General features: G+C 40.4%; 2 protein-coding genes and 1 non-coding gene across 3 annotated transcripts in view; 2 read left to right on the top strand and 1 right to left on the bottom strand.

The window, feature by feature from the left end:
- EIF3A (eukaryotic translation initiation factor 3 subunit A) overlaps positions 1-16,414 on the top strand; it is a 35,982-nt gene extending 19,568 nt beyond the window's left edge. Inside the window, exons 10-22 of the mRNA XM_037803688.1 lie at positions 1,640-1,756; positions 2,004-2,189; positions 2,768-3,115; positions 3,568-3,672; positions 3,756-3,869; positions 5,136-5,258; positions 5,786-5,939; positions 6,501-6,685; positions 10,062-10,144; positions 10,771-11,549; positions 13,144-13,357; positions 14,152-14,333; positions 15,127-16,414. Of these exons, the coding sequence (XP_037659616.1) occupies positions 1,640-1,756; positions 2,004-2,189; positions 2,768-3,115; positions 3,568-3,672; positions 3,756-3,869; positions 5,136-5,258; positions 5,786-5,939; positions 6,501-6,685; positions 10,062-10,144; positions 10,771-11,549; positions 13,144-13,357; positions 14,152-14,333; positions 15,127-15,350 (2,814 nt within the window). The 3' untranslated portion in view covers positions 15,351-16,414. The remainder of the gene's footprint in view (positions 1-1,639; positions 1,757-2,003; positions 2,190-2,767; positions 3,116-3,567; positions 3,673-3,755; positions 3,870-5,135; positions 5,259-5,785; positions 5,940-6,500; positions 6,686-10,061; positions 10,145-10,770; positions 11,550-13,143; positions 13,358-14,151; positions 14,334-15,126) is intronic.
- On the top strand, positions 1,190-1,319 carry LOC119511056. The gene has a single exon (XR_005212140.1). It is a non-coding gene; the product is annotated as a small nucleolar RNA SNORA19 (small nucleolar RNA).
- A 1,299-nt stretch (positions 16,415-17,713) lies between the features above and the next one.
- On the bottom strand, positions 17,714-21,470 carry NANOS1 (nanos C2HC-type zinc finger 1). The gene has a single exon (XM_037803689.1). The coding sequence runs from the start codon at positions 21,138-21,140 to the stop codon at positions 20,295-20,297; it is 846 nt and encodes a 281-aa protein (XP_037659617.1). The 5' UTR covers positions 21,141-21,470; the 3' UTR covers positions 17,714-20,294.
- Between the last annotated feature and the right edge of the window lie 1,593 nt (positions 21,471-23,063).

Consider the following 23,063-nt stretch of genomic DNA (forward strand, 5'->3'; position numbering starts at 1 on the left):
TCTCCATCCCATAATGCCAGGTCTAGATTCCTCCCTGGGAGTCATATTCCACATTGCCAGGGAGATTTACACCCCTGGGAGTCAGATCCCAGGTAGAGGGGAGGGCAGTGATTTTACCTGCCAAGTTGGCTTAGCTAGAGAGAGAGGTCCACATCTGAGCAACTGAGAGGCACTCAGGAGGAGACTCTTAGGCAAAATTATAGGCAGGCCTAGCCTCTCCTTTGCAGCAACAGTTTTCCCAAGGGCAAGTCCCATGGTAGAGGGCTCAGCCCATCAAACCACCAGTCCCCTATGTCTGAGCACATCAGCAACCATCAAGGTGGGGAAGCCCAACACTCCTACATTCTCCACCAGCTTCTCAGTGGGGCTCTGCATATTTTTTTCATTTTTTTTTTTAATTAGTTAATAATAAATAAATAAATAAATAAATAAATAAAATACCAAAAAAACCACATTTCAAACAAGCCATAACAAGGGAGTAAGAAAAAGACAACTAACCTAAAATAACTACTTTACTTCCAACATGTTCCTACTGTACCCCAAGAAAATAACCTAATATAGTAACATTTCTGTGAACTTGTTCCTACCATACCCACCAGAAATTAACAAACGGTAGTCATTCCTGGGCATTCCCAGAACGTTAAATTTACCCACGATAGCTTATCTGTTCTCTATTGAGTTATTGTTCCCTCTTCATTAATTGCTTCCTATCATTAGTTCCCCTACATTCTACATTGTAAACCATTTATTTTATATTTTTCAATGTTCACATTAGTGGTAACATATAATATTTCTCTTTTTGTGCCTGCCTTATTTCGCTCAGCATTATGTCTTCAAGGTTCATCCGTGTTGTCATGTGTTTCACGACATCGTTCCTTCTTACTGCTGTGTAGTATTCCATCGTGTGTATGTACCACATTTTATTTATCCACTCATCTGTTGAAGGACATTTGGGTTGTTTCCATCTCTTGGCAATTGTGAATAATGCTGCTATGAACATTGGCGTGCAGATATCAGTTCGTGTCACTGCTCTCAGATTTTCTGGGTATATACCACCTGCTGAAACTAGTCTTAAATTTATCTATTTGCTTGAAAAAAAATCGTTTGACATAATTTTCTGATAGTATTGTTGTGTATCTTTGTTAGAAATGAAGGTCTTCGTTTCTTTGAAATATGTTCACTGCTATGTTTGCACATTTCATTGACCTGCTTTCTATTGTGTATGTGAGCAGTGTTATTTCTTATGTGCTATACAAATAGCTGAAGGTTAATTAGCAGTATAACTAAATAGTAATACTGTCAGTCTTCTTCAAACAAAAACATTTTATAAAAAGTGTTTAGATGAATTAATTACCTACAAATATGTTATCATTTAAGTTTTTTGGTTTATTAAACCGGGATGAGAAAATACTTTTGAAGAATAGTTTAATGTGATCTTTCAAAGCATATGATTTGGGATGGATAACTTTGAATTGGAATTTCAGCTCCAGCAGTATACTGTTGTCATAAATTCTCTGTACTGCAGTTTTTTTCTCTCTGAAAAATGGGCATAATTTCTGCTTCCTAGGGTTGTCATGAGACTGCACATAGAAGTGCTGAATAAATGGTAGCTATCATTAACCCTGTGTTTTTTATGCAGGTTGCACAAATTTATCAGAGCATTGAGTTTTCTCGTTTGACTTCGCTCGTTCCTTTTGTCGATGCTTTCCAACTGGAACGGGCCATTGTGGATGCAGCCAGGCACTGTGATCTGCAGGTATGTGCTGTAAGGGGACACAGGCTGTTGACTAGAAAGCCACATTCCCATTTCTCAGCTGTTTCTCAGCTGTTTATGCAGTGGCAGTATTTAAAAAGAAATAACTTTACCAAGTGAATGAATCTAATAGTTGTTGAACTTAACATGCTTTTATTATTTTTTTCCCTCTCAAATACAGTTGAGTATTATCAAGTCATTTTTGTACATAGTTTTAACTATTAATGATGATTTTATTTACTTTTCAAAGGTTCGCATTGACCACACTTCTCGGACCCTTAGTTTTGGATCTGATTTGAATTATGCCACCCGAGAAGATGCTCCAATTGGTCCTTATCTGCAAAGTATGCCTTCAGAGCAGATAAGAAATCAGCTGACAGCCATGTCCTCAGTACTTGCAAAAGCACTTGAAGTCATTAAGCCAGCTCATATACTGGTATGCATCTTTGGGGGAAATGAACTACAGAATTTTGAGGGATTCTTATAGCATGTCTTTTTTTTTTTTTTTTTTTTTGAGAGAAGGGATTTATTTCCTATTCATTTCTAATTAGTAGGTGTATTTTACAAATGTCTTTGTCAGATACACAGATCACTGAGTTGCTTTCCGTAGAATAAATCACAGGTAATGTAATAAAACATGAATAATGCTATATAAAATACACAAAATTGTGGTATGCTGTGATTGAGCTTGACCTTCCTGCTTATTTCTTTTCTTATTTGTGGGCTCTTTTAGTATTCTTCCTTGGCTTGAACACTTTAAAGTAGATTTGGTGCAGAGAAAAGTTATCCAGCAAATCAAGGTTCTTCAGCTATGTCACTCATATTAGAAGACTGAATAGGACTAGTGCCACCATATTTGGTACTGGGAACTAATGATTTGAGTAATGTCATCTTCCATTATTAAATGCAAACACATGTAAGAGTAATGCATCAGGATTATTTTATTTTTTTGTGTGGTGTCTAATGCTATGCCATGTAACTTTTTTCATCTTAAAAATTCTTTTGTTTTTGAAGCAAGAAAAAGAAGAACAGCATCAGTTGGCTGTTACTGCATACCTTAAAAACTCAAGAAAAGAGCATCAGCGTATCTTGGCTCGCCGTCAGACAATTGAGGAAAGGAAAGAGCGACTTGAAAGTCTGAATATTCAGCGTGAGAAAGAAGAACTAGAGCAGAGGGAAGCTGAACTCCAGAAAGTGCGCAAGGCTGAAGAAGAGAGATTGCGACAGGAGGCAAAGGAAAGAGAGAAGGAGCGGATTTTACAGGAACATGAACAAATCAAAAAGAAAACTGTTCGTGAGCGTTTGGAGCAGATCAAGAAAACAGAATTGGGTGCCAAAGCATTCAAAGATATTGATATTGAAGTATGTAGTATATATTACTTAAATATTTAGTTGCATCTAGGTCTTCTGGACTCTTAAAGCCTCACTTACTTCCCACTTGGTTTATTTTGGGCTATTTTGGGCTATTTGGTTAATTTATGCATTTTGGACATTAAGTCTGCAAGTAAGCATTTGCTTTTAATGCTCTTTGCAGTTTTTAATGACTGTATTGCTCATGGAAGTAGAGTTTAGGAAAATACCTTGTTTAATTTATAGATTTAGAAAGTGAGAAATTGATGCTAAGATTATATAGTTTATTCCCCCCACAATCAAGTGGGGAAAAGCGGTTGTACAATATTTTTATAGTGTCCAAATTAATAACCATTGTAAAAAAGTAATTTAGTATTTGATTTTAAAAAATAGTGAGCTTTATTGACTTGAATGCATTTCTTTTATATTCCTACTAATGTCAGTGTCATTATGTTACTTTTCAGGACCTTGAAGAATTGGATCCAGATTTCATCATGGCTAAACAAGTAGAACAACTGGAAAAAGAAAAGAAGGAACTTCAGGAACGCCTGAAAAATCAAGAAAAGAAGGTAAATGAATGGATTGGATAATTTTAAACAGGCCAAGCTAAAGAAAGTTTTTTTAAAACTACATTTTTTGTCATATCATTCAGATTGACTATTTTGAAAGAGCTAAACGTTTGGAAGAAATCCCTTTGATAAAGAGTGCTTATGAAGAACAGAGAGTTAAAGACATGGATCTGTGGGAACAACAAGAAGAAGAAAGAGTAAGCTTTTCATTTAATTGTAATGTTTTTAGATTCTAAGCTATAAAAAATTTTTCTTCCAGTAATGGGACTGAGGTTTCAAAATTGATGTATTTTTTTTTTTCCCTAGAAGTAGTGCTTTAATGACTACATATTAATATTTGTGATATGGTATGGATATTCACAAGAGATGTTAAAAATTTGTAAAATACGAAGAACAGTTAAACAGCTTATTTTAAAAATAGCTTTATTGATTGAGTCGCATAACATATAATTCAGCCATTTAAAGTATACAATTCATGATTTTAGTATATTCACTGAGCTGTGAGCAAACATCTCTACAGTCTGATTTGAGAATATTTTTTTCATCCCCAAAAGGAACTTTGTACCATTAGCAGTCCTTCCCCACCACCCTAGCACTAGGCAACCACTTATCTACTTTCTGCCTTTATATTTGGACATTTCTATTCTAGATATTCCATATAAATAGAATTCTACAGTATGTAGTCTTTTGTGACTAAACAACTCATTTCATAGTTTTGTTCTTCTCTATTATATTACCCTGATAATACGAGAGCCAGGTTTGAAATTTGCTTATAGGGGCCAAATATGTAGCAAAAATGAGCAGGCTGACCCGATTTACAAAAAAGTAACCTCAAGAAGGACCATAGTGTGGAGAATACAACCTCTTCTTGGTTCATCTGATTGTTGCCACCTGGGGAATCTGGACCAAGTGCTTCTAGCTCTTTTAATTTTTTTTTAAGAATTTGGAGTTTTTGTGATAATTCTAAATTTATAAATACTGAAAATGATTAGAAAAAGGCAAGTGCTGCAGACCAAATAAAATGACTGGGATGATCTGCATTGTCTGCCTGGAAACCTTCCATTCTTTTCACTTGGGGCATAGAGGGAAAACCCTTCTATTAATCAATCCATCTTAACCTCTAGTTGTTCTTAAGGAAGAAGAAATGCTTTTGATTACTATTTAGTATTACCATATATAATGTTATAATATGTATTATTATATAGTATTATAATACTATATATCATATACTGTAATATATATTATAAAGTTTAGGTTTTGTTTTTTACTGATGCCTAAGGACTCTTGCATTTGTCCCTAATGGCTTTCTTGGGGATCTGTTGGCACAGATGGTAGTGTTTCATTTCTATAGCAAGATGGAAAGGGCTAAGGACCTGCTTCTAATTCAAGGAATTTGATAAGCATTAAATTAGTATCAAAATAATAAATGCTTTGGAATTGAACTCTGTGTTATGTATTTGCAGATTACAACTATGCAACTGGAACGTGAAAAGGCTCTTGAACATAAGAATCGAATGTCACGAATGCTTGAAGACAGAGATTTATTTGTAATGCGACTCAAGGCCGCACGACAGTCTGTTTATGAGGTGAACTTTTTGGTTTCAGGGAAAAGTTTATTCATAAAGTTCTTAAATTTACCTTAAGTATTCTTTAATACACTGGTATATTTTGTGTAAGTGATCTCTCAAATAATATTTTACTAAAAACTGTCTTGGAAATATTTTATAGGCTAAATAGCAAGTCATCTCTATAAACCAAATTGTCTGAAGGTGAAAGTAGATTTCATAAAGTCGGGTTTTGCTACAAGCTTTGCTTACTGTGTTTGGTTCAGAAAGGAAAATTTGATCAGATATCTTGATCTTAAGTTCTAATTTAATGATTTGATATTTTGTGTAAAAATCCATTGGAAGATAGATAGTATTTTAACTTTGACTTGCTAGATAAGCTTCAGTCATTTGGAAATTCTGGTTTTTGTTCTTGAAAGTTACTTTCTGTGATTCCAAGAAAGTTGCGGATCTTTTGTTAATTTAAAGCTTATTGCTGATTTCTTGCTCTTGAAAAACAAACATGATTTTTTTCTGTCTGTATGTGGTTGTGAACTATTCAACTGCAGGAGAAACTTAAACAGTTTGAAGAGCGACTTGCAGAAGAAAGGCATAGTCGCTTGGAAGAGCGTAAAAGACAACGTAAAGAAGAACGCAGAATAACTTACTATAGAGAAAAAGAGGAAGAGGAGCAGAGGAGGGCTGAAGAGCAAATGCTAAAAGGTAACTGAAGACCGTGATTGGTGGGTATGGTGAGGCAAGAGTGACATTAGATCAAGTTCAGGGCAGTTTTTCTAATCTAAAAAACAGGAATCAAGAGAATTGGCACTGCAACTGGTTCTCCAAACCTGGAACCTTTTAGTTGTCCTCAGTTTGTTATAAGTAAGAATATTACGTTCTCTGTAGGTTGTTTCCACTTTTTTGATGTTCTTTTAAAAATGAATACTGTTTTTTAATTTTTATTGCTGTATTAGGAGTTAATGCTTTTCAAGGAACACATGCCTGAGGAAATCTATTAGATGATTCCATATTGGAAATCGCAGATATTGAGGAGTGGGGAAGGGGTTCTGGTATCTTCTGAAGTCATTACCAACTTATTAATGTGGAGTGGCAAGATATTTATTTTGTTGAGCATCTTTTGCCATTTGGCTGATTTTAAACAATTTAAAAATTCTTAGAGTTTACATCTATACTTGCTGTCTGCTTAATACCAGAAAAGTAGACCTAGAATGAGGGGAAAAATGCAGGTGGGAGGCACATTTTATAACCTAATAAATTATATAGAGCGTGAAGAGAGAGAACGTGCTGAACGAGCAAAACGTGAGGAAGAGCTACGAGAATATCAGGAGCGTGTCAAGAAATTAGAAGAAGTAGAAAGGAAAAAACGCCAGAGGGAGTTGGAAATTGAAGAACGAGAACGTCGTAGAGAGGAAGAGAGAAGACTTGGTGATGATCCACTTTCTAGAAAGGTGATTATAAAAATCATTACATTACTTGTTTTTATGCGATATAAGTTTATCACCCAGTTTCCTTGCATGTTATGGTGTGTGTTATGCTTGGTGTTTTTAAATCAATTACGTTCACTTGGTTCTTTTAAAAGATGGTTTTGGTTTGTTTTCCAAAAGATGGAAGCTTCCTAAGGAAAAAAAAAATAGACCTGTCTTATCAAAGCTGAGATTTTTTAAGGCTTCAGTTTAGGACACTTGTCATTAAGAATGAATTTCATAAACTAAGAATTTTTCAAAAGAGAGCACTCTTTATTGCTTTGAAAAGGGGGGCTGTTCCAGTGTTCTTGAAAGGAGTTTCTGTGACTTAATAAAACAAAGTGGCTGAATCTCTAAATCCTTGGTACTCGTAAGTGTGGCTGGTGTACAGCAGTATCAGCCTCACATCACAGGTTTGGCGCCTGTTAGAAATGCAGAATTCCAGGCCCAGATCCAAACGTTCTGAATCAGAATCTGCATTTTAATAAGATTCTCAGGTGATTGAAGCTCTGGCTCCAAATACTTATTTTTAATATGTACTCATGACCAAAACTGACCTTTCTCTGTTTTGTATCTCCTGAATTCCCTCTCTCGATTAGTGATACTGTTACCACGTAAACAGTTTTACATCTGTCCCTTTGCTCTCCTTTTCCCCACAGCTGTTTGCCTTAATTCACATCTTTTTCTTTTGTCTGTATTCCTTAACTAGTCTCCTTGATCATAATCTTTCCCCTGGCTTAGACCTTCCTCCACTTTGTCGCCTGTTGGTACTTATTACCTAGAGTCAAAGGTGTAAAACATGCCACCACATTCAAGGCTTTGTGAGTCCATCTGCCACCAGTTCCCTTTTCCTAGCCACGATTGCTCCAGCTGTTCTGAGCTAGTGTTGTCTTAAGTGCCTGTGACATCTGCATGCTCTTCTTTTTGCCTGGGGTGCCCAATCTGCTCCTTGAGCAAAATACTATTTGTTTTTTAAAGTACGAGGTTAACAGCTAAAGGATTTCTTGCATGCCTTTTCTGATTGTTCCTTTGTCTGTGCCATACCTGTATTAAATCTTCTCTTTATTGGAGATCTTGAGAATAATTATTTTAAATCTTTGCTTTATATATATATTTATATATATATGGATAATTTTTGGTTTTTCTACTCTACCTGCTAATTTCCAGTTTTACTTCATTATCATTGAAAGTAGCCTGCATAATTTCTAACTTTTTGGAATTTATTACATATTCCCTCATGTCCTAAAACGTGGCCACATTTTTTGTTTTATTGTTCCATGTGTGTTTGAAAAGAATGAATGTGCTTTTTTTGTCTGGTACAAAGTTGTATGTGTATGTATGAAATCAGTAGTTCGTGTTTTATTCGCATCCTGTTAATTCATGGAAACTTAATCTGAGGAAGATGTGTCGTCTACCTGCCATGATTATCGGTTTCTCCTTTCTCCCTTTAGTTAGCATTTGCAGACTCTGTTTATCCTTCTTTTCATTTTCAATGTTTCATTTTTGTTTTTTTGCCCCTCCCCCCTTCTTTTCAAATGGTGAGTCTTTCACTTTATCTATTTTTAGCATGGTAACTAAATTTGGTCCTATTTTTAACATTAGGGTAGGAGCTTTCTATTTGCTTCCATGTACCTGCCACTCTTTCCTGCCTTCTGCCAGATTTAGGAACTTTTCCTAGTTCATTTTTATTTTCTTTATTCTTTCAGTGATTACAAATAATTTTTCCCCCCAAATCTATCTGAACTTTGTATATCATCCCAGTTTGTTTCAGAATATCTTTGTTTTTCTCTCACTGTTGAACAATGGTTCGGTCAGTTCGAAATCTTCCCTCACATTTGGAGCCCATTGCTTCATTATCTTTAATACACAGTGTTAAAGAAGAGAATTCCCCCCCCTTTTTTTTTTTTTTAAGAATTCTTGATACTAATCTCTGTCTTGTTTCTTTTGTAGGTATTATGTTTTCCTTGGAAGCAATTAGAATTTTCTCTTATCTTTGGAGAAAAGAGAGTGATTCCTGTTCAGTTTATATATTCAATCAGCAGGACCCTTTTTGATCTTATCTGTGGATTTGAGAAGTTTTTGGCAAATTGTTTCTTTTTGTTTTTCTGTTTTGTCTTTTTGATAGCTGTCACACCCATCCTTAAAATTTCTTGAATGTGTTCAAGGGCTCATTGTGCTGATGAATGCAGAACTATATGATGATACTGTGAATAATTAATTGTGTACAGTGGATGATTGTGTGGTATGTGACTATATCTCAGAATTGCAGGGGGAAAAGTCTTGAGTTTCTTTTTCTTTTTTTACTATATCCTTTCATAACTTGAATTTTTCTGTTGAGTTCAGTTTGCAAGGCAAGTGTGAGGGGTTGTGGAACTTGTGTTCTGGGTATGACATTCCCATTCCTTGTAGTTACCATAAAGTTCATTGGTTGTTTTGTGTTTTCTCCCAAAATTCCACTTGAGAAAGTCTCGGAATAACTCCCATCTTAAGAGCTTATCCCAGAATCAGTAGCTGTGATGGCAGGGACTGGCCTTTTATCTGCTCACTCTTGTCCTTTGCTGCTGCTGATCTGTAGAGGCTATTGGAGAGTTTTGTAGCCAAGATGCTTAACCTTTTTTTTTTTTTAAGTAGTGGTCCTCTCATTTACCTATTTGGGACTTTAACCTTCATTGATTTCTGTCGTTTCCCTTTACCCCAACTTGTCTTCTAAGGAGTTCTTGTCTGATTATGGCCTTAGGTTACAGTCAAATTCTGTCAGAGGGCATGCATGTTTACATTTTTGGACCAGGTTGTACCAGATTTATGTTTTAACCGTAAAGGTGTTGAGTACCTCCCCACAATCTTTCCGTAATTTTTAATGACAACAGGACATTTTGAAAAGGGAAATAAATTTAACCATCCCCTTTTAGATATTTCATTTACTTCCACTTATTTTTTTTTTTTTTTTGCACAGTAGTCCTTGTGGCTTGCATTTTGGGGCATTTGGCTTTTACCACGTAGTCCCAAAAGGGAATTTCTAGGTCAAAGGAAATTTCTGTGGGCATTTTAATGACTCTAGGGGAATGCTGCCAGGTTGCTTTCCAGTGGTGTGGTAGTTTATCAAATTAGAGCTACCCACCATACATGAATATATTATTTTCACTGAACAGTTGGTCTGTATTTCAGAGTTTAAAAAGTGATAAAATTTAAAAATTTGCTTAAGGGCTTGAGATTGCTAATGTAAGTACAAATATGTTTGCTTGGTGATACCAATAATTATAACAAAGCGGTGATATCAGTACTTGTAACAATAAGGTGATGCCAGTCTATTGCTTCTTAATGTTGCCAATGTATTGCTTCTTTTTAACTTTGGTCCATGTAGGACTCTCGTTGGGGAGATTCAGAAGGCACATGGCGAAAAGGGCCTGAAGTGGAGTCTGAGTGGAGAAGAGGCCCACCGGAAAAGTAAGTGGAGTGAAGGAGAATAGGAGCAGCTAGTCATAGGTCTTATGTTTTTTAAAATTTGGTTTATTTTGTAGGGACTGGGAAGGAAGAGTGTGAAGAAATGTGTGCATGCCTAAGTACTTCTGAAAAGTTTTTGGCAGTTCATTTCAACACTGCTGTAATTACTGCCTTGTAGACTTCTGGAGAAATGCGTGCTTTAGATTACTTTTTTTATTCCTTAGTTGAACAGTATTGGGGTTAGAGTAAGAATAAATAGTTTCATAACATTTTTCTTTCTTTTAAATATCTTAAGATTGAACCATTCTTTAAAAAATTGTTTATGATAGGCAAGAATGCTGGCCAAAGAAATTAAGTTTTGGAAGTTCGTTGTAGAAGATTTAGAAATTGCCAAGGTGCTCTGGGTAAAGTACAGATACATTCAATCTTTAAGGTTGTTGTCTGCTTATTGGCCTATTTGTTGATGTGTGTATTGGATTTCTGTTATTGTTTATCAGGATAACATATTCTAGGACCAGGATTAACTAAACTGAAGTGAGTTTAAGAACAAGTGAAATAAAAAGTAATCCAAAGAAGATTAAATGCTTTTAAAATTGACTCTTAAAAATGCTTGACTTGTTGCTCTGTAGGGAGTGGAGACGTGGAGAAGGGCGGGATGAGGAGAGGCCTCTTAAAAGAGATGAAGATCGACCTAGACGCCTGGGGGATGATGAAGAAAGAGAGTCTTCTCTGAGACTGGATGATGACCGGATTCCCCGGCGTGGCATGGATGATGACAGAGGCCTTAGACGAGGTCCCGACGAAGAACGCTTCTCCCGCCGCGGGGCAGATGACGATAGGCCTCCCAGACGAATTGGCGATGAAGACAGGGGAAGCAGCTGGCGTCATGCAGATGACGACAGACCTCCTAGAAGGGGACTGGATGAGGACAGAGGAAGCTGGCGAACAGCTGATGAAGACAGAGGACCAAGACGTGGGATGGATGAGGACCGGGGGCTGCGGCGAGGTGCTGATGATGAGCGGTCATCCTGGCGCAATGCTGATGATGACCGGGGTCCCAGACGGGGCATGGATGATGACCGGGGTCTCAGGCGTGGGTTGGATGATGACCGGGGTCCCAGGCGTGGGTTGGATGATGACCGAGGTCCCAGGCGTGGGTTGGACGAAGACCGGGGTCCCAGGCGCATATTGGATGATGACCGGGGTCCCAGGCGTGGGTTGGATGATGATCGAGGACTTTGGAGGAATCCCGATGATGATAGAATTTCCAGGCGCGGTGCAGATGATGATAGGGGGCCTCGGCGAAACATGGATGATGATCGGCCCTCCCGACGGGCTGATGATGATCGGATTCCCAGACGGGGCGATGACTCGAGACCTGGTCTCTGGAGACCATTTGGGAAGCCAGGTAAAATTCTAATTTTCCAAAAACCAGATTGGATGCGTTGTAGAATCTGCTTGATGTGTTAAATATAAAAAATGAAATTTTAACAGATAAATGACATACTGAGATTGGGCTGTTAGTCGTCATTTTCTAGCTAATCCAGTCTTCCTGCCCCGCCTTGAACTTTTGTCAGTGACTTTTATGTCAGAAATATGTTTGATACCTTCTCCCCCGACCAGAACAAATTAAGTCACTTCACCCCTCTTTCTGTGTTAGTGAGTCTACTTCCTTTCTCAGTGCCACACCTGTTCATCTTTTCACACTTTATTCTTGAGCAGTTGTATGTCTGGTTTCTGTCACCATCTTCTCCAGGTGATTTCTTTCCTTAGCTTCAGACCTGTATTTCCAACTGTACACTGCATACCTGGAAGTCTCAACTTCAGGTGCAACTTACCCAAAACTGAATTCGCTCTCCCTCTCACCCTACCTCCTGTTTTCAGGTATTTTGTATCTCAGTAAGGAATACACCATTGGCTAATTGTTTAAATTAGAAATCAGGGAATAATTCTTTCTCTGCATTCTTGCATCCTTCTCTAAAATTTACTTCAGTTCTGCCTTTTGAATGTTCCTTAAATCTACCCATCTCTGTTCTTCCTGTTCTTGGATCTGAGCCACTGTCATTCTTTCTTGGAACTCTTGTTGGTCCCTGCTGGTTTTCCCATTCCCAGTACCATTCTTTGTGCAGTAATCAGAGTGGTATGTTCTGAAACGCGAATTTAAGGGAGCAGCTTCCCTGCCTTTACTCTTACTGGTTTCTGGTGCATATTTCTGTTTCTCCAGTCTCACCCCATTCCACTCGCCTCATGTCAGATGTTAATAGTAGACTTACCAGCTTGGTGAGGATTGAATGAGTTGATAGATTTAGAATAGGGGTTGGGTACATGGTAATATAAATGGTAGCTTTAATAACATATTAATCATGAACTGTAATATACTTTTGTTGAGATCTGTGCTTCCTTTGGCCTCTGCAACTTCATATATAGTATTCATAGATTTGGACATCTCTCATGGCTACGTGGAAAATACTGGGCAGGATCAAAGGAATTATCCTTGTTTTATGACTAGATGGGTGGTAAGTAGTGGAGGACAGAAATATGAAAGAGTCTGTCTTGGTTATGAAGGTTTTGGAAATGTTGCCAGAGTATAAATGAACTCACAATTGGGCTCTATCTATATCCCAGAGATCTAGATCTAAACCTTTCCCTCAGTTTTCTTTTGAGTGGTCTGTTTACCATCAGAACAGATTTTATACCCCCAAATCTCTGTACAGCAGGAGACATTAGCTATCAGTTTATCAGTGATAGTTTTGTTTCACAGAGCATTCAATTCAGACTAAATTTCCTGCGAAGTAATTATAGGAAAAACTGTTAGCAAAGTCATAAATAGGATCTGGTGATTCTGTGAAATAAGGGAAATGGCTTTAGGTTGTTTTGTTGTTTTTAATGAGGTTGGAGTGTCTTAAATAAGCTTTTAGAATGCTGATTAATTTATGTTAAGATTTTTATTCATTATTGCCAAAATAATGGAAAATAGTGTTTCTTTTTTTAAAAAAATATAGGTGGATGGAGAGAGAGAGAAAAAGCCAGAGAAGACAGTTGGGGTCCACCTCGAGATTCAAGACCCTCAGAAGACCGTGAATGGGATAGAGAAAAGGAAAGGGATAGAGATAATCAAGATCGTGATGAGAACGACAAAGACCCTGAGAGAGAAAGGGACAGAGAAAGAGACAGAGAGAGAGATGGGGATCGAGAGGATCGCTTCAGACGGCCTAGGTTTGACATTCATGTTAAAACTACTTAAATATTTGAAGAGCTACAGGTAGAATTTCCTTTAATTTTCTCCCATGTATTCAAGATATTTTTAGGAAATGGTACTCCTTGTTTTTTTTTTTTTTTTCCTTCCATTTGTCTATTAGATAATAGTCCATGTTAAAAAACAGCACTTCTTGTTTCAGCATTTTAGAGGTCATTTAATTGGGCCTTCCCACATTTAAGCTGTGACTGTTGGTTGGTTGTACAACTGTTTGGTAATGGAACCAGCTCAGGTCTCTTTACCAGTCAATTATTTTTTCCTTGTGGTTTAAGTCAGTCAGTTCTCTTGGCCTTAAATTAACAAAAACCCTTTTACTTTTATTAGTGGTAAAAGTTCTACCTTGCTCCCTCTGTGGCCAAAGTAGCTTTGCACTGATAAATATAGACTGGTGCTGTTCAGTACAATTTTCTGTGAGGAAGGAAATGTTCTCTATCTCTACTATCTGAAATGGTAGCCATTAATCACATTTGGTTATTAGGCATTTGGAATGTGGTTAGTCCTACTGAGGAAATGTCTTGATTTTGTTTTAGTTCATTTAAATTTAACTGGGCACCTACAGGTAGGGGCTACCATGCTGGCCAGCACAGATCTAGATGTCCTCATTTGATCTCCTTTGTGCCCGAGTTACTGGTTTAAACTTGATTCCTATTACATTTGTGGCCTCTTGGAGAATCAACTTGTGTATAATGTAGTCACTTACAATTACCATGTAGGTTAACAACAGAGAGTAACTTGTCATTTTAAATGGCTAAAGGGATGAAGGTGACTGGAGGAGAGGACCAGCGGAAGAATCTTCTAGCTGGAGAGATTCAAGTCGCCGTGATGATTGGGACAGGGATGACCGTCGTCGAGAGAGAGAGGATCGCCGTGATTTAAGAGAAAGGCGTGACGACAGGGACCGAAGAGGACCTCCCCTCAGATCAGACCGAGAAGAAGGTATAGATATGGATGCAATTGTGTAAAGATGGGAGATTTCCCATGGCATTTTGAGTTTTATCTGGTGAATTTTTGTGAACACCCAAAATCAGATAAACAGTAGATATTATTCAGCTTAGAATTCACAGCCTTCAAATTACTTACCAGAGAAGCTGTGACTTGAGCTCATCTCTAAATTCAGTGTGACCTTATTATAAAGTAAGTGGATAGTAAGCAATGTATGCTGGTAAGAAAGTTTATTTTATGAAAATCAAGAAACAGTTTTTAAATTGTTTAAAAGTAAGGACCTGGTAGATGAACAGAAAGTGTAAACACAACTGAAATGTTAATAGAAAATACTTTTAACATGTATAAAATGCCATTGCACTTCAGTACTTGCCTAACATGCTTTTAGTGTTTCATTTGCATAATTGGATCATAAGAGTATTTCTTTATTATATCAGTAATTAAAAACTTGCATAATTTAGAATTTTTCATTCAGCCAGAGTTTTGACAACTTATTTTAAAGTTTTATAACAATTAAGACATTTCCCAGGCCAGTAATTTCTTCTTGTTTACAAGTTTTGGGTTGTATCTGTAAGTCTGTGCTATTTTAAAGGTTTTGTTAGAAATTGTATCAAAATGATTAAAATATTTTTTGTTTTTATTAGTTTTTAATTCTGTGGTTCTGTATTGTTAATCTTCACTACATGATTTCTGAGAAATTGAAGTATTCCTTTTGCCTATATTCTGTTTAGTTAGCCCCAGTAGAACATAGGACAAACTTAACATTATTATTATTTCAACTTTGTAGTAAGTTCTTGGAGACGCACTGATGACAGAAAAGATGACCGGGCGGGAGACCGGGATGGTCCTCGTCGTGCTCCTCCCCCAGCTCTTTCAAGAGATCGAGAAAGAGACCGAGAAAGAGAAGGTGAAAAAGAGAAGGCCTCATGGAGAGTTGAGAAAGATAGGGAAACCCTCCGTCGTACTAAAAATGAGACTGACGAAGATGGATGGACCACAGTACGACGTTAAGTCTCAAGATAATGGATTCAAACTCATGTCTTACATAGGTTTGATCACATTCAAGGATTATTATACTTGTGCTTCAACCAATCTAAATTGGATTCTGTAACTAATGTTATTTCACCATAACACAAAAGCATGAACTTGTATTAATCTTACTATATAATAGATTGATCATGCACCATATCCACAGAAGGTTGGAAAACCATGCCATTTTCTGAAATTTAAGGTGTTGCATTATTTCACCAATCATTTGTTTACAAAAAAGAAAAACTAAAAAATAAATTTAAAATGTGAATCCTTCAGGTATTGAGTAACACCTATATCTTACTTATAGAGCTGATCTTTTTCTTTTGATTTTGAAATATGTAACATTAATTTGAAATGAAGTAAGGTTCTGTTACAGAAAATGTATTTGAAGACTCAATGCAGTGGAGCTGAAACAATTTTTACACCATTAGCTGTTGAAACATACCTCTTTAGTTATTTTGAGGTATTTACTATTAACTAAATTTAGAAAGTTTTTAAGTTCACTATAAGTGCAGTAAACATTACAAATATTGGATACAGTGGGATTTTCTGTTGATTTTACTTGAGTGCAGGTGAGTATAAAGCAATTCGCAGTCATTATGGTAATGACAAGAAAACTGCTAAAGTGTGACTCGGAAACATGCAGCTTTTAAATTTTAAAGCATTTGGTCAACTATTGCTGAGGTTTTTTTTTGTTGTTGCCAGTAGCGAACTGCTTTTCCATTAATGGAGAATTCATGCCTTTCAAGCATTTTAAATATGACAATATTTATAAATGTGTGGTTTGGAGGAAATGTTTAAATTCATTTTCCTAATTTTCTCTTCAGGATAGATTCTTTCAACAAGTACTTTGTAGTAATGACTGTGTTGACTTCAATTTTGGAGTGTAGTAGCTATATGTTAAAGATGAACTATTTGGTCTTGTTGAAGCCAACACAGAACTTGCTGTTTTTTTTGTTTTTTTTTTTTTTCCCCAGTGATAAATAAAATAACTTACAGAATTTGTTTTAGTGTTGATTTGCGGTAATAAAGTGTTTTGTTTATAATGGTGAGTTTGTATATTCAGTTGAGTTTGTCTTATTTGAGTTTTATCATTGCCATTAAATATCTGTTTATTATCAAAGAAAATAACTCAAGTATTTAAAAAGCAAAAGTGGCTATGTTTTCACTATCATGTCCTCATTAACTGAGTAACCCCTTAATTTTCTCACATTGCTTCTCTGTGAGCTGTGTGTGTGTGTAGTGTGTATCACTTTGCATTTTCCTCTGACATTAGACAAATTATAGTTAGTTTTAGAGAATGTTAGTTGTAAATTTATATGGCTGTAAGCACTTCATTTCTTTCATTGAGTAGTGGTGAGCACTTGTGCTGGTACAGCTGTAAGGCCAGAAGGGGCAGCATTGATTCTTTTTAAAATAATTAGATGCGGCTTTCACTGTTATCAGTGATGAAAATCACTTTTTAAACATTTAACTGTCTTAATACCTGTTATGTTAAATAAATGGAAATCATAAAGGGTCTTGTTAGGGAGAGGGCTTCTGTTTCATAACAAGTAAAAGAATTTAAGATCAGTGATTCTGTTTGGGCAGTAACCTGCTATGAGCCTTAAGCAGCTAGAGCAGAACCATCCTATGACTTTATAGGCTGCAGTGGACAGTTCATTCAAGCTCATTTGCTTAGATGAGCTACAGATGTATGTGTAGTAGGTAGATTTTCTGGCAGGTCTGCAAACCTGCTGTTTCCAGTTTCCCATACTGTTCTACCACGTTCTGCATCCTTGGAGTCAGAATCCAGAGCACAGGAGGAGGATGGAAGAACCAAGTCTGACTGCTGCTCCGTGGTCCTGCTCTCAGGTTTCCTTCGGTGCCTCTCAGGCTATCACAACCTCCCCCCTTCCCTAGTATTTATCAACAGGTGTCACAGGAAAGCTTCACAACCAACTTACAGATGTGCTAGAACATTTTCAGTGTTTGCAGTAGCTTCTGCATTTTTAAATGAGATAAAGATAGCTGTTGTGTAGATGAATCTGAGGGTGGGTACAGCTGTCCACAAAAAGGCACCACATCCCAACAGTTTGAAGCATCAGTTGTCCACAGTGGTTTCCAAGAAGCGGGTGGCGGCATCTGAATGTGGGGGATGTTTTGATATCCAGAACAACCTGTGTTTTGATTATAAGTTGGGCTGTTGTATTACAAGTTTAATTGAAATATATGGGACAATATGGAAGGAATGGTCCTTATGTTGTGGCTAAAAACAGACTAAAAAATTAGGACTAATGCTGAAACCTTCACTTTTTTTTCCCTTGAAATACATGTAATAGATTTGTGGTACAATTAAAGTGTATAATTTAGCTTACTTTAATGAATCAAATCTATGACAAGTTTTTCCAAAAAGGACTTGGTAGAATGATTAGAATACAAAAAATTAAAAGTCACTGGAAATGGCTAAGAAAAAGAACAAGTTAGGGCAGTACACATTTGTTGAAGTGAATTTGGGGATTCCATATACCTCTGTAACTTAGCCAAGCATGCACCACGTGCTTATGAAGGTAACTAATTTGTGTATATATATTTTTTGAACTTTGAAAAGTTGAATATAATTTACCTTTTTACCTTAATTTAATTTTGGAAAGTATTTGTTTCAGATTAAGTGAAGAGTTCCAAGTATTGCATTTAACTGTATTAGGATGTGGTTATTTCAGAAGAGATTTCTAGAAAATTAACTGTAATACTAAGGCAGTTACTCCTCTGTTCATGCTTTAACTCCCAGTCTTTCAGTGTCAGCTGGAAACCAGGCTGTTTGGGGGGTGGGGGGGTCTAGATGGTGGAGGCTGGAATGGGGTGCTTTTAAGTGGGATTACTAGCACTGCCTACTAGTTGAAGTGAGGGTCTCCTGGATACCCCTCTTGATGCTTTCCTGACTTGAGGCCTTAAGACACTCCATGTTCAAAACATTCCCAGTTTTGGTAAAAGAATATCGGTATCAGAATATGAAATTTATGGTGGGCACATCCCATCTCAGATTTCCATATGTAGAAGATATTTCAAGGCATATGCTTGAGAACTAGAAACAGTCTAAAATTTGGCCCTTTTAAAAATATAAAGTAGCTAAGTTTATCCCGTTGCCTGCTTAGTACTGGCCTGTGAGGACACACCAGTCTGTTGATAGCGACCCTTTTGAAAAGGTAGAACAGAGTGGTGGGAGAATAGGAATTCATAATAGCCTAAAAGCAAAACCAGCAAATTGGATTATTTTCTAGGAAATGATAAGAAAGGAATTACATAGGGCTGGAAGTTTTTTTTTCCTGGCTAAGCTGCATCTTCCTTTGACGAAAAAGGCCCACGGCTACCACGTTATACGTATCTTAGCCTCTCATAGCTTCCTGGTGTTCCAGATCAAGCCAGATTTGCTGTAGGCAACCTCTAACACCGTAGCTAAACTACTACTGGAAGCTCTGTATACTTAGACTAAGTCTCTTGTTGGTGTCATCAGAGTTATAGTTTGTATGCTCCAGATGAGTTCATCTTAATTCCGTTTTGAATCCTGTATTTCTTGATGGTAGCCAGGCTCCAAATGCAAATACTGCTACATGCCATAGTGTGACCTTCAGCATCGTGGGTTTAAGAATGAGAATCAGGGGTGCAGTGGGGGTTAAGAACTTTTGCTTAAAAATTGCATTTAAAAAACAAAAAATCTTTGCCTAAGTATCAAGTTTAATCTCCCTTAGGGATAGCTGGTAGGATTCCAGAAACAGGCTAGGATCTTCTAGTTAGAAAAGGGTGGTGAGGGAGGCTCTTTGTCCTCCAGCCTACACAATTATTTCCTTTAGTTAGTGCTCGTTCTGCCTATGTCTAAAGCCATACACAGCCTGAAGTGGAACCTACTTGAACACAGGTTATCACATTAACCTCATAGAGCTCAAGGGATTCCATTTTCCATTTAGCTTGAGAGGCAACAGCTGGAATGAGCTTTTCTCTACTATTTAGAACCTTGATTGGGCAATTTAGGGTGAATTAGTACTGCACTTTGGCCTTTCTTTAGATCTTAATATCAAATACTTCTTAAAACAACTGCAAATTGGAGGGGAAGGGTGCAAGGAGGAAAGTTCTAGGCAAGATTAATGAATTCATATACTGTTACTGTATAAATACACTTTTTAAACAGCACCATTTCCAAGTGTATACACAATATGATTATAACTTGGCACAATTTTTAAATGTGGAGAAGGCTAGTTGCTACTTCAGTAATAAAAGTTCTGGTACAGAAATGGATAAGGAGTTCATTCTACCGGCTACCGACTGCATTTTACATCCCCAGCTAGGACAGAAACAAGCCACAAGGAGGGAAGACCCACTCGAACTAATACTGGAAATTTTACTAAACCTTTCACTTCTCATAACGGTGATACTACTACCAGGGGCTTGCTTCACCTGTAAAGTAATTGATTAAGGACAACTAAGAAGTATTACTTGCTTCAAACAATAAAATAGTTTGCTGACATTCCATAAAATCGCCAGTTTTAAGCTGAGGCTTTAAAAAAAAATATTCTAGCCCTAGTAAAGTGCCTCCATAAAGCGAAACATCCAAGATTAGATTGCGAATTTCATAATGATGTGCATCTAAAATAGGTCGACGTATACAGTAAATAAACGGCGCCTCTAAATTGCCATACATCCAGCCTTCGCCGTTCTGCGTGTGCCCAAATTAGAAAGTGTAAAGAGATACACAGTCAAGATTTTAGGGTCTAGTCTCAATCGTTTTTCCGGTAAAGCACTCCCCAACCGGCCCGCTTCGGAAAAACCACTACGAGCTGTCAACTGCTGAGTTCCACGCTCCCCAGCCAAGGAAGACAGGGCGCGCTGATCAAAAGTGGGAGATGGGGCCGGAGGTGACCCTAGTGCCAACGGGCTGGAACCAGGTCCTCAGCGCAGCTTCTTGCCCGGCAGGCCATCTCGGGCGCTGCGAGGTGGGGCGCGGGCAGCAGGGAGCGGCGGCACTTTAGAGAGCGGGCAGTACTTGATGGTGTGCGCGTTGTCGCCGCTGGCGCCGCACAGGGGGCACGTGTAGCGGCGCAGCACGGGGCACAGCACTCGCCCGTCCGGTCCCTTCAGGATGTGGGTGGTGTAGAGCGCCACCGCCTCCTTGTTGTTCCGGCAGAACACGCACACCTGCAGCTCGGGCTTGAGCAGCCGGGCGGCGGCCGCCCCGGAGGCAGCATGCAGCCGGGGCTCGGCCGCCCACGCCGGAGCCGGCTCCTCGCGCGGCGCCGCCTCGGCGACAGCGGCGGCAGGCGCACAACCCAGCAGCACCGCGGCGGCGCGGCCCGCGAACGGGCTCAGCTCGGCGAAGCGCTCCTCCAGCAGCCCGGCCTCAGTGGGGTCCGCGCACAGCTCCAGCGCCCGCAGCTCCAGCGCGCCCTCCAGGTAGCGGCCCCGCGGCCCCAGCTCGTCGCTGTCGCTGTCGTCGTCGTCCTCGTCGTAGTCGGGTGCCCCCAGCGCCCCGGGCCCAGCCCCCGCGTGGGGGGAGCAGCAGGACGAGGAGGGGGAGGAGGGCGGGGAGGTGCCGCTGCGGGCGCAGCCGAAGCGCTGCTCGCCGTCCACCGCCTTGGTGATGAGCGTGGCGAGCCCCAGGTAGTCGTTCCACGAGCTGAAGGGCTGCGGGTGCGCCGGGCCCGGGGCGCTCACGTAGCGGGCGCTGGGGACGAGCGCCATGGGCGTGGGGGCGCGGCCGCGGCGGGGCGAGCTGGGCGCCCAGGGAAAAGCCTCCATGGGCAGGCTGCAGGCCGCGCGCGCCGCCTCCCGCCGCCGGCGCGGGCCGGACGGAAGGGACGCGCTGAGCCTGTCCGCCGGCCTGCCGTGGGGTGGGGCCGCGCGCCGCCTTTTATCGGGTCCCGATCCTCCCCGCCCCCGGGCCTCGCCGCCACCGCGGCCCTGCCCCCTGCGTTCCCAGCGCCCGGGCCACCTCGCCCGCGCCCTGGACGGAGGCGGAACGGAGGCGGGTGCGCTGGGAGCAGGGGGGCAGTGCGGCCGTTCCGCTCCGGCCCGCGCGGCTCCCGCGCTCGGCGCGCTGCGCCAGCTCTTCCAGTTGCGGGGCGGCTTTCCTTCTGGGAGAGGGCGGACCAGGCGCCGCCTCGGGCCCCGGCGCTAATTGGCTGCCGACCAGAGCTCCCCCTGCGCCCCGGGCGCCGCTCCGGACGCTGATTGGTGAAGCCCGGGAGGGGCGTACACCGCCCGCGCTGCTCGGAGGGAAGGGAAAAAGAGAGGCGAGGAGGAGAGGAGGCGAGGGGTGGGGCGGCTGCCGGGACCCGCCTGCGCCCGAGCTCTGGGCGGGGGTTTGGAACAGGTGCCCAGGCCTGGGTCTTCCTCGGCCTGGTGGTGAGGCTTGCCAAGGGCTGGGATAGGGGAGGTGATGGGCCTCGGAGCCAGCGTGCTCACCGGCCTCAGTAGGAAAAACCGTGGGGAGGCAGGACCGGGCGCGATCTAAGGATGCAATTCTCCGGTCAGAGCCGCCCGACGATCGAGTAACTTCCGTTTGCACGGTGCTTTGGAGGGCGAACCTCAGTGAAACTCGCACGCAAATCTTTGAGGCTCCAAGAGGTTATGGTTCTTGCCGTAGCAAGTAGAGTAAGCAGTGGAGGGACGCAGGATGTTCCCAGAACTCGCAGCACACATCCAGCAGGTTATCAGTCAGGCTGGGGAGCCGTCAGCTAGAGGATCTCCATCCCGAGGGGGCCGAGGATAGCGACTGGGGTGTGTGTGTGTGTGTGTGTGTGTGTGTGTGTGTGTGTGTGTGTGTGTGTGTGTGTGTGTGTGTGTGTGTCTGTTTAAACTCACACTCCCAGGGGGGCAGTGGCGAAATCTGGTGTGTATGTGCCATTTGGAAAAAAGCTTGTTTTTGACGTCATAATTTAATAGTTTGAAATGAATAAAAAATATATATATATATATATATATTTGGTGAAAACAATGGAAAATAAAGGTTAGAGAGGGTTTTTCATTGGGAGAGGGACAGGTGGGCACTCCCCTCCCAGGACAGGAAACAACGTTATTTTTAAAATAGAAAGTAAGAAGGGTTTTAGGTACAGGAAGGTTCCTCTAGGGTTCTTTGGGACACAGAAAATGCCTCCACTGGTGTCTGGGCGGGTGGCATGGTGGGCTTTCCTCCCCTCTCTGGACATACTACAGCTATTGAAACCAGGAGGCAGGCTCAAGGGTCAGGCTTTGCCCAGCACGTTTAGAATAGCCCCCAGGGGGTGCCCAGAACCCAGTGCCGGGCTTGCCAAAGAGTGGCCCCTGTTACTATTTGAATGGATGAATGAATGGATGAATGCATCACAATGCCAACAGAGGAAAGAATCTTTGGAATCATTCAGCATCAATTTTTACTTTATGAGATGGAGAACATGAGAGCCAGAGATGAGAAGTGACGTCTAATTTAAGGTCACAGTGAATATGCGAGAACTAGAACTGGGACCCAGACCCCCTCACTCTTGACATCACTCTTCCTACCATTCCACAGACCCAGAGGTATTTCAGACTATGAGTCTGCACAGGCATTGGCAGGAACCAATGCCAAAAACAGGGGAAGCTGGAAAGGGGGAGGACAATGGATGGGCCTGCATACCCTTGGCTTGCGCTCCAGCCCTCCAAGAGCAATCCAGGGGCTGAGTGGACAGGAAGGAACTTGAGGCA

The sequence above is a fragment of the Choloepus didactylus genome, chromosome 15 (assembly GCF_015220235.1).
Source record: "Choloepus didactylus isolate mChoDid1 chromosome 15, mChoDid1.pri, whole genome shotgun sequence".
In the NCBI taxonomy this organism is placed as follows: Eukaryota; Metazoa; Chordata; class Mammalia; order Pilosa; family Megalonychidae; genus Choloepus; species Choloepus didactylus.